Raw genomic sequence first — 18,852 nt, 5'->3', positions numbered from 1 at the left:
ATAAGAACTGATAAAAAAAAACATGCATCTAACATAAAGTCTGTTTTTGTTTTAATGGAAATTACCAAGTCAAAATTTTGGTGAAAAAATTGGTAGCAGCTTGTCTCCATAGCCACAAATTTTGTTTGCTCTTTGTTTTTGTCCCTAGAAATTTTGTTAAAAAATTATGGTTATGTGTTCAAATTGAGATGTTGTCAAAATTTTGACTTTTATTAATCTTGTGTGCCTGTTTGTCCTTTGAAAGCGCTATAATTGAATACCCGAGGACAGACATCATTACCTAAGGTCTAAAGACAGAATTCAGTGCTAATAATTTTGACAGAAACACACCGCAAGTAAGCAAACAATGTTGTGGACAAAAATGAGATTTTTGCTACAAAAACTTTGAAGAAAAAGGATGTATATACGGGAAAAAAGTTATTTAGCAAAAGATACAAGTGGGTATTATGATGATTGACAATAAATTTTGTGTAATTTATTGAAATGAGTTCAAAGTTGATGCATTTTATAAATGCTTCTTCAGCTTTAGTTTCAAAATTGTTACTTTTTCAACTCGTTCCTCAAAAACGATGCACAAGACACTAATTTAATTGCCTAGATTCGTTATCATTCATGTTTATTTTGTATTCTTGTCAATTTTTTGATAAAAATTAAGAATGTTTAGCAAACCTACATTACAAATTGCGTCTACATTTTAACGGGGCCTTTTTCTAACTTCCTGTTTGCGAACTATTCGTTTCCAAATTTCGAAAAACTGTTAGTGTACCGAATTTGTTTCTTTTTTGGTGCTTCGTCTCTAAATTTTCTTAGACGATTTTTTGTGTTGACGTTTAATGACATTGTTTTCAAATTCATTCAAAAAACCGGAACTGCCAACTTCCTTTATTAAAATTACCATTAATGAATTTACTAGTGATGCCTACGTTAAGACGGTTAGGCATTTCCATTAAAAAAAAACAGACTTTAATAATCGTGTCATTTTATCTGACGTTTCACGTGCAATTAGTTCAAAAACAGACATACGTTTTTGGATCCAAAGATGACTCGATTACAAATTCTCTTGATCTCTCGATACAAACAGACGCAAAAATTCGAAACAAATGAATAGGTACTAGGAAAAATTACAACATAATTCAATAAATTATTGAAAATATGTAATATCAATGATTTTATTTTTTTATTAAAAAACAATAAGCAACTTACCTTATTTTGTTCCTAAAAGGTCCACCAAGATGTCTATAAATAAGAAAATTTTTGCCCACAATTTGTTAGATTAAATTAAATTATACTTTTGACTGCTTTTTTACCTTATTTTTGCAATTTGAGCCACAAAACACAAAAAAAAGCACACAACACAAAAGGCGCAATAATTTGAAATAAGTGAATGTCGGAGAAAATTTAATACCAACTTAAATCTAGGGATTTTGTTGAGTACCGGTGTTGTTTTTTGAGGTTATGTAACGGTTTTTTTCTAAAGTTTTTGTAATTTTCTAAAAAATGGATAATGATTTAGAACGCTCGGTTCGTCTTCTGGAAGATGCCCTCCAGACGCCCACCAAAGGCCTCTTCAAGGTTTCAACAGCAACCCCAAAGCACAGGAAACTCAGCTTAACAGTGAATGCCGACGATTTTCCTACCTTGGAATACCGAAATTACGAAGACAGTGTGTTTTTATTTGCTGACGTTGATAAAACCATCACGGGGTCGGTGGTCCAAGCAGGAGCCCCGTGGAAAAACACCGTCAATAATTTATACACGGAATTTGCGGATATCTTGCAGGGGTGCACCGGGGGGCTTGATATTCTCGACGTTGCCGAAGATTTTGCAAGGTGCTGCAGTGATGCTTTAGCCGTGATTAAGTCCTTAAAGGCTAAAGTGACCACCGGTGAATTAGCAGAAGAGAAATGGCTTGAGAATGAGAGGAATAATTGGCGACTGCTTTATGTGTTGTATCAGGACCGGATTCAGGCCCAGAGCCAGAGTAAGGAAGAGTTTGAGGAGGATTTTGGAAGGAGCGAGAAGAAATGTATTTTTGAATTGTTTAAAAGAGAGAATTTGGTTAGGGAAAGTCAATTGGTGATTGATTGGCTTGAGAGGAATGCACTGGAGAAGGGGGACCCCATTTTGATGCATTCGGATTGGACTTATGGATGGGAACACACTTTACATCAATTGCTAGCACCTGATGCTATTGTTATTGGGAGTAATGTGGATATTATCAAGGATATTCATCCAGATGCGCCCCAATTTCAACGATTGTCATTACATCACTTGGATCACGACAACGATAAGAAATTATGTCAGAGGATTTTTATGGAAATTAGGTGTGGGAACCTTGAAGGGGCTCAAGAGGTGGTTTTTTACCATTTCATTGTTTCAATAATTAAAAAAATATTTTAGTTGTGTTACAATAGTGGACATCCATGGAGGGCTGCGATGTTAGAAGGTTGGAAGCTTTACCACAATCCCAACTTTGAAAAAACCCAAGAAGAGTATAAAGACGTTGAAGGTAACCACAAGCGTGACTTGTGGAAATCCTGCGCTTTAGATTATTGTCGAAAAGTAAGTTTTTTCAATTCTGAAAAATTCTACTTACTTGAAAATTTCAGTCAAATTTAAACATTTATGAAAAAGCAGCAGTTGGTAGTCTTTGTGGCTACTTGGACGCGATTTTACCAGTTTGTACCACTTGGGAGGATCATTTATGGGCTTATTTGCGAACAATGGTTGATATTCGAGTCGAATCAGAAATTCGCGACTCTATCATCAAAAATTACGTACCTTTACCTGAAGAATATTGGGAACAAAAGTTGTATAAGACGACTGTAAGCTAAAGAAATTAATTTGTGGTTTTAGGAAATCTTTGAGTGAAATTTTTACGATTCTAGAAGCCTCTAAAAACAGTGACGTTGCAAAAGAAGCACATGAAATCGATCATGTAATTCAAAAACTTGTCATTTTAGACGAAATTCCGACATTGATACATCTTTTAGAGAAATGGAGTGAAGATCCAGGAGTTTCAACACAATCTCTTAGATTTTATGCTCATTTAGTTTTATTCTTCGAAAGTGTTGGAGACTCCACTAACAGAAAAACGTGCGAAAAAATCGTAGAAACGTAAGTATATAATTGGTTGCATAACTCGACTTAAGACAGGCGTTTTTTTAGATATATCGATCGTGTGAGCGAAATGAACGAGACCCAACTCGTGGCTTTCTACGTGAGCAAACTCGGCAAAAGCAAGCAAATCTACCTCTATGCCAAACACTGCGAAAAACTCCTCTCTTCTGAGCAACGCAAAAACGCTCTCACTTACGCTGAAGACTTCAGTTTGGACGTGTTTGCTATAACTCATCGAATCGTTGAAAGTATAACAAACCGTCCTTCTGAATCTGAACTTCCCGGCAATCTTCAGCGCAAAATCACTGAAATCGACGAACTGAAAATCTCGGCTATTGATTGGCTCATGTTTTACGAGGAGCAACGCGCCGAAGCTTTGGCTCAAACCAATTCACTTATATTTAAATTTTTGATTTTGGGAAAATTGGAAGCGGCGCAATTGGCTATTAATAAAATTCCGTACGATTCAGTCGAGAAAATCCGGGACGAAGCTTCGGATGAGATTCATCAAATTGTTAAGAATTATTTGAGTTATAAAGCCTATTTGGATGCGCACGAGGCGTTTAACGAGTGGTTTAGACAGTATAGGAATAAGCCGATGCCGCCACCGGAACTTCCGGAAAATGCGCAGTTTACTGAGAAGGTTGCTCATGATCATAAAGTTTCGCAGTTTAATGCTGAGACGGAAAGGTGGAAATTGACGACTTCGCATTCGGCTAAAAGGGCCAAAACTTTATTGTATAATGTTCTTTTGTTTCCTGAGGGGTGGCTTGTGGGAGGGGATGATGCTGAGTATCTCAGATCAGTTTGTATTCCTCAAATAGTTTTGTTATTGTATTCGGTTTTAAATGAGTCAGGTTTGCACGAAGAAGCCATACAATTGGCCGATTTAATAGCAACGGAAAAATACCAACTTTACAAAGTATGTTAATAATTGATTGGGAATTAACACTAATTGATTGATTGCAGGTGTATTCCAAAGAGAAATTGGGAGAAATCCTAGAGAAGATTTGTGAAAGTTCCGTGGCGCTTCTCAATGCGAAAAAAGACCCATTTGGAAGCTTTTCAACTGCCTAAAATTAAACAATTAAATAAATTCATATTTTCTAACCAGTGTTTCATTGTTTGCGGTGCGTTTTTTGATAAGATAAGGCCAACAAAACAATTTTTAAGTGATTAGTGTTATCACATAATTGTTCCTGGGTGAGAGACCTTTCAATACCATCCCGTTTTTTAACTGTTTCTTCATAAGTGACCACTTGTTATCACACTACCGTTTCTCAAACTGGACCTTTATCAGAAAAAAAACAAACAATAGTCGATTTCCGGTTCGACGGCCGGAAACGGGGAATTAATCGCAAAAAAGGAACAATTCGTATGCGGAAGGAGACCTGTGGGAATAATTTTGTTTAATTTATATTTCGGCGATTTTTGAAACGGCCCTCCGACACGCTATCGCTTCATCTACGGGGAGAATTTACTTTCTATCGCTTTTTAGACTGTTAGGTTTGGATGGTTTCTCTTTCATCAGATGATCGTATCTCCGGTCCCTGGCTTTGATTGATGTTACGTTTCGTGGAGGAGTAGTAGCAGGTGCGCTACGGACGAGCTGTATTTTTAGAATTTCCGCCTTTTTTTCGACATCGAACCACCCAAATCTACTCACATTACCATAAAAATGCACAAAAAGGCATTTCGAGGGAAACAAAGATCGAGTTGCAATTCATTTTTTAAATGAAATTTTCAAAATATAGGAAATGTGTGAAGTCAAAAAATGCAAAAAATATTTTCGGGAAGAAGATGACCAAAAAAAATATTTTTATACAATAATCGATACTAAAATATTTATTCTGACACAATTCAATTAATTTAATATAATTAAAAAAATATTATTGTGAAGCTGAAGTTTGATAAAAAAAGAAAAAGACGCCATGTTAGTTTTTCTTCACACAAAAATTTTTTAAAAAAATTATAAATATGCCATAAATAATTGAAAAGTGTTTAGTTTGGGCTGTGGGAAAGTGATGATTAACCAGCGGCGGCGCGGAAATGTGTTTAGAAGGGGCGGAACTATCAGGTCAGGTAAGTAAGTCATTTATTTACGTCTTGTTTTACACGGAAATGTAACTAAAAGTGCACCAATTTCATAATTGGAATCACTAGTTATTTGTAAATTGGTTTCGAATTGTGGTTTTTGGCTAATCTGCAGTTCCACTGTTGCCAGCTCAAAACAATTAAATTCACCAGATAGGAGTTGAAAAGTTACCAGATGTAGCCTATTTTCACCGATTACAAAAATTAATGATTTAATTTTTTTTAATACTGTCGAAGATTCACGTATTTTACATAAATTTCGTAACTCTGCTCAAAAACGTGTTTAAACGCTCGAAAACTTAAAAAATACACTATTTCATTTAGTCTAATTCTATAATTTTTTGGCTAATTTTTAATTAAATTTTGCGAAATATTGGGTGACAAAAAATCTATTGACAATTAGTGGTAATTCTTTTAAATTTGTTATATCAGAATGTTTCGAGTGACGGCTAAATCAGCAATAACTGCGTATAAAAGTTTGACGTTTGAATTTGAAAGTCAAGGTTGCCAAATTAAATATTAAATTTGACACCAAATTATGCTAAAACAATTGATAAATTCAAAAATTATGACTTAATTTGATTTATTTTAGCAAGTTCTTGCAATTAATATCATTTTCGATTATATTTTGTATTTTTCGTCCTATTTTTTTGACAAAATTTTGTTCAAAAAGAGCTAAATCGAATAAAACAAACAAAATAACATCAGTTTAGATTTATTTTTATTGGATTTTGACAATATCCTACAAAATAAATGAGTCTTTGATTCAAAAACAAACCTTAATCGAACGAAACACACTAAAATGATCAATTTCAATCTCATTTGGTAATTTTTCAGTCAGTTTTAGCAAAAAACACTCTAGAAATACAAAAATAATACTAGTTTTGGCCTAATTTGATAAATTTTCGGTTTGTTTCTAACGAAATTTTCCAAAATAGTTTTGTTTCTGGCTAAAAACTTACCTACTAAAACGCTCAGAAATGGACTAAATAATGTACTTTTTGACCAATTTTAGCGACTTTTTTACCTTGTTGAGTGAAATATCATTTAGAAAATAAAAACTATCTCTCGTTTTTTCAACTTGTTTTTGAGAAAATTTACCATTTGAGTTTCTGCATGCTAAAAAACGTGCAAAATGCTCAAAGAAATACAAAAAAGTAATAGTATCAATATCAATAATTAAAAAATCAAATCAAAAAAGTTAATTTTACAAACATTTGGGCAAATAATTAATAATGTGCTAGAACTACAGTCAAAAATCATCAGAAATTAGAATTTTTACAAAAGTTTTCACCAAATCACAAAAATCACCTGATCTGGTGAAATTTCACCAGACCTGGCAACGCTGTGCAGTTTTCAAAATGTTTAGTTTTGTGTGTGCGCTACAGATGTCGCGTTAGTCAAATCACGTGATTGGGTTTGACGTAATTTAAAATATGCTAATGTTGTCAGTATTTAAACAAGTCTATAATTACAAGTCGTTTCAATTAAGTCAGGATGTAGTATAGTGTAGTCTGCTATTAAGTGTGATTTGTGAAAAATGTTTGAGGTCGGAGTTGATTTTGGCTACATTTGAAAAATCATATAGAGTATAATTAAATGAGCTGCCGATTTGTGTTTTTTGTAAGCAACTTCTAAGATATTTAATGTGTAGTTATCTATAGACATACACTTGTTGATATTGGTATGCGGCATGGAATGTTCTTTGATCAATGTCATTATTTTGTACGAGACTGTACAAATTGAGGAAAGAATAAAAAGTTGGTAAAACAGAGAAAACACTCCTCTTATGTCTCGATATGAACGTTACCCTATAAATATATGGTCTCATATTTATAAGGAGAATAAGTGAAATACAACGTCCGTATGTTGAGTACAAGTTTTATTTGTATTTATGATTACAACGGGGAACGCATTTCAAATATGTCAGCGATCTAGACCAGTTTATTTATTTTCAAAAAAAAAAAAAAAACAATCAAATACTATTTTAGAAATTTGTGCCATATAGAGCACAATACCGATATTTTCATTTTAATGACCGATTCTTAGATTTTAGACTGGACGCACTTTCGTGAACTGATTTTTAAGTGAGTAGAGAGATTGTCTCTATGCCAAATTTGGGCACTAGTTTATCGAGATTGAATTTAATCGAATGTGTCAAAATCGCAACTCGAATCATTAACGTCGCCATAAATCCCATCTGAAGAAAATTATAATGGTCGTCGTCGATTTCAAAGTCAAATGAGATGTTCTAACGACTCAATTTTTGTTGTCGCCGGTCGACAAAATGCACTTTAATTAAAGTTGTAATCGCAGATCCGTCCTGTATGCTAATAAGGTCGGTAAAAGCAGCAACACACACGAAATCGATTCGAATTTTGGTCATGTGTTGAGCGGCAGACGATTGATTGGCATTTGAATTTGGCAAATGAATACCATTTATAGATTTTAAGCTTCTAAATAGGAATTGCAATAAAAATAAAAGGCGGTGCATTTTCGAGTTTGGCCGTCAGCACGTGGAAGAAGGCCGCAAAAACAAGTTGGATTTTAATTTCGAAAGATGCATTATTCAGGAGACTCCGGCCGAAAGTGGAGTTGTATATGGGCACGTGCTATATATTTTTATTTATTTGAATCGCGAGTGTTTTCAAGACCTTATTTGGTGGAGATAGGCCGCCACCGAGTCAAACCAATCGATTTTTTCAACGCGATTCGACTATTATGGAAAAGATGAGTTATGACATTGGTGATGTTTTTACTCCTCATAACGTAAAAATAATTGTAGAAGCAATCCGAGATGTTGTTAAAGTAATGCTAAGAATATTTAATCACACTGCGGTATTATCAACCATCTACTAATAATGGTAACGTGAAAATTGCTTTAAAATTGTCTATGCCGTGTCTTGAGCAATTACCTATCATAACCAGAATCGCAATTTACTCTATTAAAGTGCAACTTGACTGTTGTTTTAGTAATTAATACAGACACGACCTTGAAATTTCGCCAAATCTTATCAAATTATATTCCTGTTTCTCGCTTTTGATAGGTCAAGGAAATCCACATCATGTGTGTGTTTTACCATTCCTCCAAATTGTGTCAAACCGATAAGCCCCATCAATAAACATATTTTAATGTCAATTCTTCCTCTGTGTGTGTCCTCACCGACAAATTAAAAACGGTAAAAGTTACGCACAAATATCGGGCAGATGATGCATTAAAAAACCACCTCTCCCACGTTATTCTCCTACACTCCATCAAAATCTAATAAAGAGCGACCCAAAGGTAGTACAAAAAACCCGAGACAAAAAAACCGATAAAAAATTGCCCAAGGCCGGCGGCTGTTGCACAAGAAACACACACAAACTGACAGACGAGGAAGGGTTGAACTAACCTACCCTAAAGGGCATCCCGTTATTTCACCCTACCTTCCGCATTCCATTCTCTCAATGGGTTAACCGGCTCCCAAACCCATTTTTCCACTCATTTCGATGGGAGGAGAAAAAGACGAGTTTGTTTAATGAATACTTAAGAATCGATCCAGAAATGATCCATTTCCCTGAAAAAAATGATCGAAATGAGGTGTAATACATACTTACCTACTTAGATTACAGCGCGTTGTGATTTTTTCCGCATTAATGACTGTTGATTACAAGAGCGAGCAGATTGGCCATCAAAGATGATCGTTTTGTTCCACTTGACCAAAAGCAAGAAGCGAGTGACTACAGCTTTTACACCTTGGCTCATAAACGGCCAAACCCTAAGTACGTAAGGGCAATGTAAACTAACCTGGCCCAGGTCGTTGGCCCGGCAAAACATGCCTCTGTTTTTTACGTTTTTTTATCTTTATCCAATGAACACGGACCTCCTTGGTCCCATAGTTAAATTAGTTTCCACTTGCTTCACTTAATTTTAAACATTGAATTCATTCTAATCTCGATTTAGTTACGCATTTGGGAGGACAAATCGCCGATTTGTCGAAGAATACAAATTACGATATCTAATAGTCTATTTACTTACTTCGTTTACACTCGAGATGGTGCTGTGAAACAGGTTTTTTTACATTTTTCTTTATATTTTTCTTTGGAAACTTGGAAGAGTACATGAAGCAATCAATCTTTTAAATAAACTACCAGTACTCATTTCGAGCAAAGTACCAAAGCTTTTCTTTTTGGTACTACTTGGATGTGATGTTAGTGAACCTATTCGAAGGTTGACGAGAAGCCGACTGTGTGGACGTCGAACCTACAAGAAGGTTAAATCGGCCAAATTTGGAAGAGGAGTACGCGATGTGTGGCCGCATTTGCATACACGGTCATTAGAAAACAAAGATTTTTACACTTTTGAATCAATATCACGACATTTTGGCATCATTTTGAGTGCTACTTCTACGACTTTTATATGTACAACAATTTTATTTAGAATTAAAATAAAAATTACAATTGGTTAAATTCGAAAAACAAAGACTTCTCCCGAAGACGATGAAACAGTAATCATTTTTTTTTCAATCTGGGTGTTTTCCTGATCTTCTCCACCTACTAGCAACTTGCAGATCTTCTTTTTATTCTCTAAAGAATCATCTGCGTATCCTTCAGCTACATTTGAGGATTTCCAGGCTCCATGTCTTTTTATAACCGACATATCAACTCCTGCGTTGGCTAATAAAGACGCTGAAGTTCTTCTAAAGCAATGTCCAAAAAATTTGCAATTTTACTTGGGAGACCACTGGTTGCACGGTACATCTTCGTTTTTTATAATTTAAAAAAAATCTGTGAACTCACGAGGCACTTTTGTTTTAGTAATTGGCACATAATTTTCATAAATTCTCCTAAATCTTCTACATCATTTACTTTTAAATTGAGTAATTCTTGCCTCCGACAAGCTCCCGTAACTCCTATTATTAAAACCACCTGAAAACAAAAAATAAATAGTAACAAAACTCTTACTTTTTGCATTAAGTAATCTTCGTCATTTGAAACTTTTCAATACGTATATTTTCCTTACTGAAGCTTTTGGATTTCACTTTGTCGTTTCAAAAAAAATTGTGTATTTACTCAAATCAAGGTTTTTGTCGATTGAAATCATGGTTTTTAACATGGAATATACACTCCACAATGTTGAGGGCTTCACAATTTTTGATTTTTCAAGGAAGTACCCCAACATCACTTTCTCATTAATGCAATTTACTTTTTGTTTAAACCTCCATTCTTTATTAAAAATTAAATTTGAGGCGGCCTCTTGTGAAGCAGCTTCAATACACTCTAGAACGTTGTCTTCTTCTGAATCACTCATTTTTTATTATAAAAATAACAGTAACCAACCAAATGTTTTCAGCCACCTATCTTTTAAATTCAATTTATTCGCGGTAAAAATTAATTTTCCTACGACCATATACGAAACTAGAACATAACGCACAATTCACACACGAAAGTTTTGTATTTTTTCATTCAAAGTATTTTTTTTTGTATCCATTATAAAAAATAAATCGTTATGAAAAAAAAATGCTTGTAAGAAAAAAAAATTTATGGTCGTGGGAAAAATAGTGTACAAAACTTGCAGGAAAGTGTCTAACGCACTCGCGGGATTGCCTGCACTCGGCTAACGCCTCGTGCACAACTTTCCCGCTTGTGTGTTATTTATCACTTTTCGTGCTCGTTATTTAATATACTATAATATTTTACTTAAATTTTAGCAAAATTGTAAAAAGCCTTCGTATTGCAACTAGTTGTATAAATAGCTATTTTCGACTGTTTTGCATCTTAAAATGTGAAAATAAATAAATTCGACGCATTTTTTTGTTTTTTTTTCTCAGATTTTCATGTATTTTCTCTAGATGTTGAAAAACTGAGCCTAAACCCGCGAATCCCCTCCCATAAAAGCGCTATTAATAGCTTCCTGGTGGTTATAGAAATCGTTGCAAATAATTAAATGTAAACAAGGAAGGTGCATGCAAGAATTAGTCACGGTTACTATATAAAAACTAAGGTTGCATGGCAAAAACGTTTTAGTGGGTTTTAAAAAATGCTGAATTGATAAATCGGAAGAAGAAGAAACTCTGTCATCTGTGTAGAACAATTTAGTTTTCTTCCTTGTTTGCTTACTGCATCATGCAATCATAAGAACCAAGAGATTGCGTATCATTAAATGTTATGGTTTATTTGTGGAATTGTGTTATTAGATAAATAAAATTTTGAGTTCGGAGTGTCATCTTTCAGTGATTGAGGTTCATCATAGGTTAGCTATTGTTTATTAGAGTTGGTGTCATTTGGGTCGTTAAACTCGAGATAATAATATAAAGTAAATGAATATGGATGCATGACCTCCGGAGTCGTCGTCTGTGGGGGAAATGAAATCTAATTATTTTTTGGAGTTATCGTCGAGTCATCGAGATGGAAGAACAAGAAGACTTTTGATCAATCTCGATCGGCTCATTACAATGTCTAATGGCACACTCCTCCATTGCAGGAGTAGCGATTCAATTTCAAGGTCAAGGGTCGTGATTTCTCCCCCTCCAGAAGGAGATGTGTGCACGTGTTCACCAACGGCCGCATGCCGTACCATATTTGACATTTGATAGCCGACTGAAAACTGCATTTACTAATTTGGATTCGAGCCAAATTTGATACACATTCCGCGTTTGGTTCAAAATGAAACCAATAAAAGGGTTATCCGATCAAGGCGGCGGCGACTAAATATGGGAGATGCTACTAGACACAATGCTGGAACGTCTCAACTAATTAAAACTTGAGGAAATTAATCCGAATTTCTGCATAATAGGTTGTTGACTTGGTTCGAAATTTTCAAGTTCTAGAAGAGACGTTTTTTGCTTCTTTTCAGTTCCAATTAATTTAGTTGAAGATGAAGTGGTCGGTTTAAAACGTGCTACAATTTCCACATCATACACAACATATTTTATGATCTCGTTCTCCATGAATGCGAAATGATAAACAAATGATAAGATTTTTTCTTATCTTCAATTCCAAATGAATTATTTATGCGAGACCGAAGGTCTCCTATTTAATAATCTAACATCCTTGCAATTCACAAAAAAATTCCTTATTCGTAATCAGCAAGTTCGTATTAATCATAGCAAAAACAATTTCTTGCAATAATTGTATCTAATATCAATTGAAAATTAGTTATAACCTCGCTTCTTACAGTTGAGGTCAGGTGCGACCATAGAGAAACCTTCTCTCCTACATGCAGATAATTGGAATTAATTGCAAGTTTTTGCTAAAGGTTAGGTCAGGATCGAGAGGTCGCGATCAGATGACATAATACATAATATTTTGGGCGAAACCGGGATTTGAGACAAAATAAATAAAGGTCAAGGATCCAGTTTTATGCTAATTGCACCCATTCGAATAATTTACAACACAACAGGTGGAGAGTTTTCTATTATTAATCGCATCGAAATTAAGACGAGTAAATAGACCCAAGACCGACACTCTCTATTTATGCAGAATGCGTTTCTGGTCTTACCGGATTATTAGCATGATTTCTACCTAAACACGAGAAAACCGCCATAACTTTCGTTTTTTAAGTAACCTTGCACAAAATTACTCAAACCTTGAACTTGAAGATTTCGACATCTACCAAAAGCTCCCACTGAAGTGCGAAGGAGTGTTTTAATGGTCTCTGCGGTTCGCGTGTTTATTTAAACCTGACACATGTGGGAGGATATCTACCGAAAACATGGGAAAATGATGGATATTTACCTACCCACGAGGGGGTTTTGGAAGAAAACGCAGTTTACGTTTAAATAAAAAATATTTTATTCATTTCCAAGAATATAAAAAAGCAGCAAAGCTTAAAATATACAAGTTGAGAAATGTTTTTTAAAAAATTATATACAACAAATTAAGAAAAACTGAATGTCATTCTTAAGGAACTTAACCTAATATAATTTAATAAAAAAACAAAATATCTTAATAATTAATAAAATCAACAAACATCAGTCTTGATACATCCAGATGAATGAATAGGTGGTAACTTATGTGGCAGTGTGTTGTTTTATCAAAGAGGCGATTTTATCTGCAACAAGAAAAATGTTAAATGTTTAATTAAAGAGCATGGTTGTGATTGTTTTGGCCATGATTGAGCCTTGTTAATTGGGCAAAAAGTGACCTCGTTATTAGATGCATACCAAAAGCTCCTAATTTAGGTCATTTCCCTTCTACCTGTCGATGATGCCAGTGTTTACTGCATAGCCTAAAGCTTTAGAACGGTGGCCTTGATAGATTGCAATCCGGAAATGTGATTGTGTTAAGAGAAAAGAGTGATTTAACAACCCCCCAAAGAGTGACCTAGTGTCTTAGAGGGCCTTCACCTTGCAAGGTTGCGTGTTTTCGGCGAGTCCAGCCCTGAAGAGGAGCATCATCGAGAGTCGAAACGGGCGGTCAATGTACCCATGTCATTGATTGCAGGAAGAAGAAGGGTTATGCGTTTGTAGGTTAAGTCAGGTTGGATTTGAGAGTGGTCAATGATCTTGGCAATAATTTTGGAAATGTAAATTCGTGTGTGGAATGATGATGATGATGATGCGCGAAGGTGGGCGAATGAGTTCCAAACTTGGGTCAATAACCGGAGAAAAACACGCGGAAGTGGAACTGGACTTACCGGAGTCTCCGGCGTCGACCGCTCGACGTTTCCGGACGTCCGCCATCGCCTCCGTCGCGGTGCCACATCAGTAAAGTCCGGTTGGATCCAGACTCTTGCCGCCGTTCAGCTTCATTGTTAGACCGGAGGAGTTAGCACCACTAAACCACCAACACTTCTAGTACTGTCCAGTGGGGTCGAGTTTGCCGCCGTCCATCGTTGAATTTGATTTTATTTTGCGAGAGAAAATTATTTATAATGGTGAAAACACGGGCGATTTTGTCGCTTTTTAGTAAAGGCCGGTCGGATCGAGACCTGACATAACTTGGCACGACTCGCGCTGGGAATGAACCGAAGTGGGAACGACCAGCGTTTAAATGTGATGGGACGGCGCATAAGAACTAGAGTGGGAGTCGGTCGTCGTCGGGACGCCACGCCAGCCCTGACCCACTCACGCTGCCACTGAACCCCTTGCTTGGCTTCTTCGGACGGTAATTTACCATTCTTCATCCGGGGTCTGGACCACTGCCGGACCGCTTAACCTTACTCAACACATTATTAAAGCTTTTCAAAAAAAACATCGCTCAAATCATAGAAATTTCTAGAAACAGACTTAGTTCAGAAAAGATCTTTTCTTATTCGTTTTGTCTTATTTTCTCTTTGAGTAACTGTTCATGGCTGCTTATTTCGGGTTATGACACATTTATTTCAAGCTAAAACTCATTTTTATGTCTCGGTTTCATTAAACACAAATTTTAAGTAAAAAAAAAACTCTTTTACGTGAACAAATTTAATCTTAGCACTCATTTCTCAAATACTGTTTTAATATTTAAAATTAATACTAATTAAAGTCCTTTTTTTAACAATTGTCAATGTCAAAATTTCCTCAAAGATCAGACTTTCCACTCTAAAACCTTAATTTTGGAACACCTATACCGGGTGCGCCAGAACTCGCGTCCCCGAGAAAAATGCTATAAAAGTTAAGATACTGGGAACATGGAAAAAATTTTAAAAATTCTATCTATAAAAATTTCGAAGTTTAAATTTTGCACTAAATAGACAAAAAAATGTCAAATGTCAAAAAATAAATGTCAATTTTGTTGTAATTTCTTGGACTCTGATTGATAAGAGTGAGATTCTAGGAAAAATAAAATCCAGTTAAAAACTTCAGTATATGACGTTTCATGTGGTGCCACACACGTGGCAGTGTTGTCAATTTTAGACACGTTTTTTTTCTTTTTATATTTGAAGAAAATGGAAATGTACCATTGAAACGTCATATACATAAACTGAAGTTTTTAACTGGATTTTAACTTTTATTTTTTGAATTTTTTAAACATTTTTTCCATGTTCCTGGTATCTTATCTTATTTGAAATTATTCTCTGGAGCGCGAGTTCTGACACATCCTGTATAACGTGGTCAATGGCAACATATCTTATAAATCTATAAAATACGCTGATGCATATTTTTTGACAGTTTTTTACATTATTTTGACATACTTTTTTATAAGAATTCCTGAATTTAGTAAAATTTCTGATTCAATATTACACGAGTTTTATACTTAGTTAAAAAAATTGTCTATAAAACTCTAGTTGTCTTAATAGCTACAGGGTGTGTCAAAAAGACCGAACAGACGTGACATGGTAAAGGTACCAGGAACATGGAAAAAATGTTAAAATAATTCTCTGTCAAAAAATTTTGACATTTATTTTTTGACGTTTGACATTTTTTTATGTCTATTTAATGATACTGACACACACATCCTGTATAAAAAACATGAAAAATGAATCGTTTTTTGAACCTCATAGTTGAACCTCATAGAACATTAAAAACTTGACCATTTTCGGAAACGTACACTTGAGTGCAAAAAAAACGCAAATTGTCAAAAACAAAATTGTCAAATTTTTACATAGTGTGAAAAAGGTTATTTCCAAAAAGATTAGAAAACTATCAAAAGAAATGTTGTTGGGTGGTCTTGCCAGTGCAGTGTCATAGTCAATGCTAAAAACGAAATGGAATAAAATAGAAAAACTTGATAGAAGTTTGGAAGATGCCTGACAATTGTGAAATTGTGAATTGTGACAAAGACAACGTCAAAAAACGGGCATTTATTAACAGGCCAAATTACAGTATAAAAAAAATCAATTTGTGTTTTTTGCAATCAAGTGGAACTCTCATTTCGTTAGAAAAAGTGGATTTTTTAAATAAAGCAGCAATCGAGAATAGTTTTTTTCGCTTTTTTGTCGTTTTTGCAACAGTTTTGTTTTTTGACTATCCAGTCTCTAGATTAGAAATCATTTCTTATTTGGTGAAAATAAAAAATGAGCTGTTGCCATTCACTGGCCGATGACACTTTTGTAGGCCACAAACCGAATTAGTCTTTTTAGTGTTGCAGTGCCTCAAGGCCTAATTCTTGGTATTCTAATGATCTGTGATTTTTTGCAAATTTTTTCTTTGTCGAATTATCAGTCGTTGCAATTTTATAGAGCCAGAACAGGTAGTATCAACATTTCAAATCATAGGTGAATAAACTTGTTTATTATATTTTTGTCTCTTGATGTTGGTTGCACTCATCAGCGTCGATTTTCGGCGGAATTGTGAACTTTCACATTGTTTTCGCGAGTCATCGACCACTCCTTAACTTTCCCGGCGCTTTCACGTCGTACTTCCGGGAACTTTCGTTTGGTATTATTATTATTTTTTCACCGAGTTGTTTACTTGTGGAAAAACAAAGTGTTTTGTGAGTTGTCGAGTCCATCTGCTGGGTGGACAAGGGCTAATCCGTCATCGGCATGTGCCATGCCGCCTTGAAGAGTTCGGACACACACCTTGCTGTCGCCCCAATTAACACAAGCCCTTCACCAGGGGGTCGTCTCATGTCTTTATAAAACCATTTGTTACAGGAGGTTTGCGCTTTTGACGCTCTCGTGTCCACTAGATGGGCCCCATTCATTGGGAGCACCTGGGCCAAAAAACCAAATCAATACGCCGCTTCAACGTCGCTAATTATAGCGCAGATCGGACACCACCATATGCGGATACGGAGCTCGCGACGTTCCCACGGTGGAACTAAGATACACTTCCATATGGAACCCCACCAAAGGCCACCGAGCCTCATTCCAAGACGCGACCTTCTTCAAAGGCACTCTGAATCCATGCAAACATCCATTACAAACACATTTTATTCAAAGTTTCCAGAAAAAAACATTTTTCTCTCAAAAACTAACATGGTTTTATCTTTTGCCATTTTTCTTTCCAATTTTTTTCAACACATACATTTTTTTTTGTTTTTTGTTCGACTTTTCTTTTAAATGTTGCTTTAACACTAATAATAATACAAATTATTATAAACTAGTTTAGTTACGCAAAAATAAAATTAAACCAAAGCAAAGCAAGAAACTTCAAAAAATTTGGCCTGAAATGTTTTATTTCCCCCTGCATTGCTCGATTTAGACAAAAAATTTACTGATTTTGAGAGATTTTGTTAGAAAAAAACATAAGATGGTAAAACTTGGTTTAAAATCTGAAAATTTTTGGACATTTTGCTTCATTGTCAATAAAAAATCCTTCTTGTTTGATCAATATATTACTTTTTTATTTATTTTTTTGATAGTAACATCAAGTATTTAAAAATTTTGCAGTCATTTTTCTTGGTTAAACACATTTTTTTTAACCTTACGGTTAATCCCGTGCCTAAGTTTGATAACGAAAAACGGCCTTATTTGAAGAAATTTTGTTAACTTAATGAAAAGAATTAAAAAAAAACAGATGTATTATTTTGGCTTATTTGGTTCTATCTAACACTTGTTTCAGAAGAGTTTATTGAACTTTAGTAAAAAATTGCAAAATTAGATCTGAAGTTTGTTATTTTTGCTTATTTATTTTATAACATTTTTTGATGGTAGCATCAAATGTTTAAATTTAGCACTGATTGTGGAAATTATTTTACAAAATTGATCATTTTAGATTGTCATGCGATGTTTCGCGTTCCTTTTAAAGAAAATCTCCCTAATTTAAAGATTCATTTCATTTTTAAGAGTTTTCAATGAGGAATTTTCGCTAAAGTTTTATCACCCGTATGTTTTGAAACTTTTTAAAAACAAGTCAGAATTTTGCAAATTTAGACAGTTTAAAATTTACTGATTTTGAGAGATTTTGTTAGAAAAATGCATAAGATAATAAAACTTGGTTTAAAATCTTTGCATTTTAATTTTTGCATATCTTGCTTCATTTTCAATAAAAAATCTTTCTCATTTGATTAGTTTATCATTTTTTTTTTGATAACATCAAATATTTAAAAATTTTGCGGGAATTATTATTATTTTTGCGTATCATTAAGCTTATTCCGTTTCTGCATATTTCCTTTAATTTTCAACAAAAAATCATTCTTATTTGATGATTCTATCAAGTATTCAAATTTAGCAGTGATTGTGGAAATCTCGATAATTTATTGAGAAATTTTCGCCAAATTTATTTCAAAACTCGTGTTTCGGTGTGTTTAACAAATTTAGAAAATTTTCGCCAAAACAAGTCATAATTTTGCAAAATTAAGCCCGAAATGCGTAATTTTCGCAAAATTTCTTTCGATAGTTGCACGATTGTGGGAATGATTTCACAGAATTGTGTTTATGAAGTTTCTTGGAGCACAGTTGGGTCAATTATGGGCTCGTTAAGCCGGTGAGTTCTCGTTGGTGCATTCGTAAAAATCATCTTTCCGTGGTTGCAAGTATAGTCGAAGCTCGCTTTGGGAAAGAGTAGAATAAGTTGTATTTAATGTTCCGCCTGCATATTTCTATGTCTATATGTCTGTGTGTCTGTGGATCTGTGCGTCTGGGGACCGGTGGCGTCCTCCCGCGCGTGGATGCGTGAATTTTCAATCACGAAAAAGAAAAAACTAAGGATTTTGTAGTGTTGAGTCGACAAAAGCCACCGAACAAAGTAGAAATGAGTAAATGACCGGCAGGTCTTTGACCGCCGCAAGCCCTGACCTACTAACTTTGCGAGGTCGATGATCCGCCATTCTAGTTTCAGCTCTTTCGGT

The 18,852-nt window shown here is 34.8% G+C and overlaps 1 protein-coding gene and 2 long non-coding RNA genes across 3 annotated transcripts; 1 reads left to right on the top strand and 2 right to left on the bottom strand.

Moving 5' to 3' along the window:
• The first annotated feature begins 1,418 nt into the window (after positions 1-1,418).
• On the top strand, positions 1,419-4,230 carry LOC123015644 (nuclear pore complex protein Nup107). Its single transcript, XM_044415511.1, has 6 exons — positions 1,419-2,352; positions 2,401-2,562; positions 2,610-2,809; positions 2,857-3,117; positions 3,169-4,042; positions 4,090-4,230. The coding sequence occupies exons 1-6, from the start codon at positions 1,498-1,500 to the stop codon at positions 4,195-4,197; spliced, it is 2,460 nt and encodes an 819-aa protein (XP_044271446.1). The 5' UTR covers positions 1,419-1,497; the 3' UTR covers positions 4,198-4,230.
• LOC123015695 lies at positions 3,994-9,428 on the bottom strand. The gene is made up of 3 exons (XR_006413399.1): positions 9,233-9,428; positions 8,641-8,771; positions 3,994-4,193 (listed from the first exon to the last, which is right to left on the bottom strand). It is a non-coding gene; the product is annotated as an uncharacterized LOC123015695 (long non-coding RNA).
• A 3,535-nt stretch (positions 9,429-12,963) lies between these two features.
• On the bottom strand, positions 12,964-15,380 carry LOC123015693. The gene is made up of 2 exons (XR_006413397.1): positions 13,832-15,380; positions 12,964-13,246 (listed from the first exon to the last, which is right to left on the bottom strand). It is a non-coding gene; the product is annotated as an uncharacterized LOC123015693 (long non-coding RNA).
• Between the last annotated feature and the right edge of the window lie 3,472 nt (positions 15,381-18,852).

Source organism: Tribolium madens, unplaced genomic scaffold (genome assembly GCF_015345945.1).
Source record: "Tribolium madens isolate multiple individuals breed KSU strain unplaced genomic scaffold, Tmad_KSU_1.1 Scaffold_19;HRSCAF=116;Tcas5.2_LG9, whole genome shotgun sequence".
Classification (NCBI taxonomy): Eukaryota; Metazoa; Arthropoda; class Insecta; order Coleoptera; family Tenebrionidae; genus Tribolium; species Tribolium madens.
Note: the sequence above shows the minus strand (reverse complement) of the source record. Positions and strands in the feature narration are given on the sequence as shown.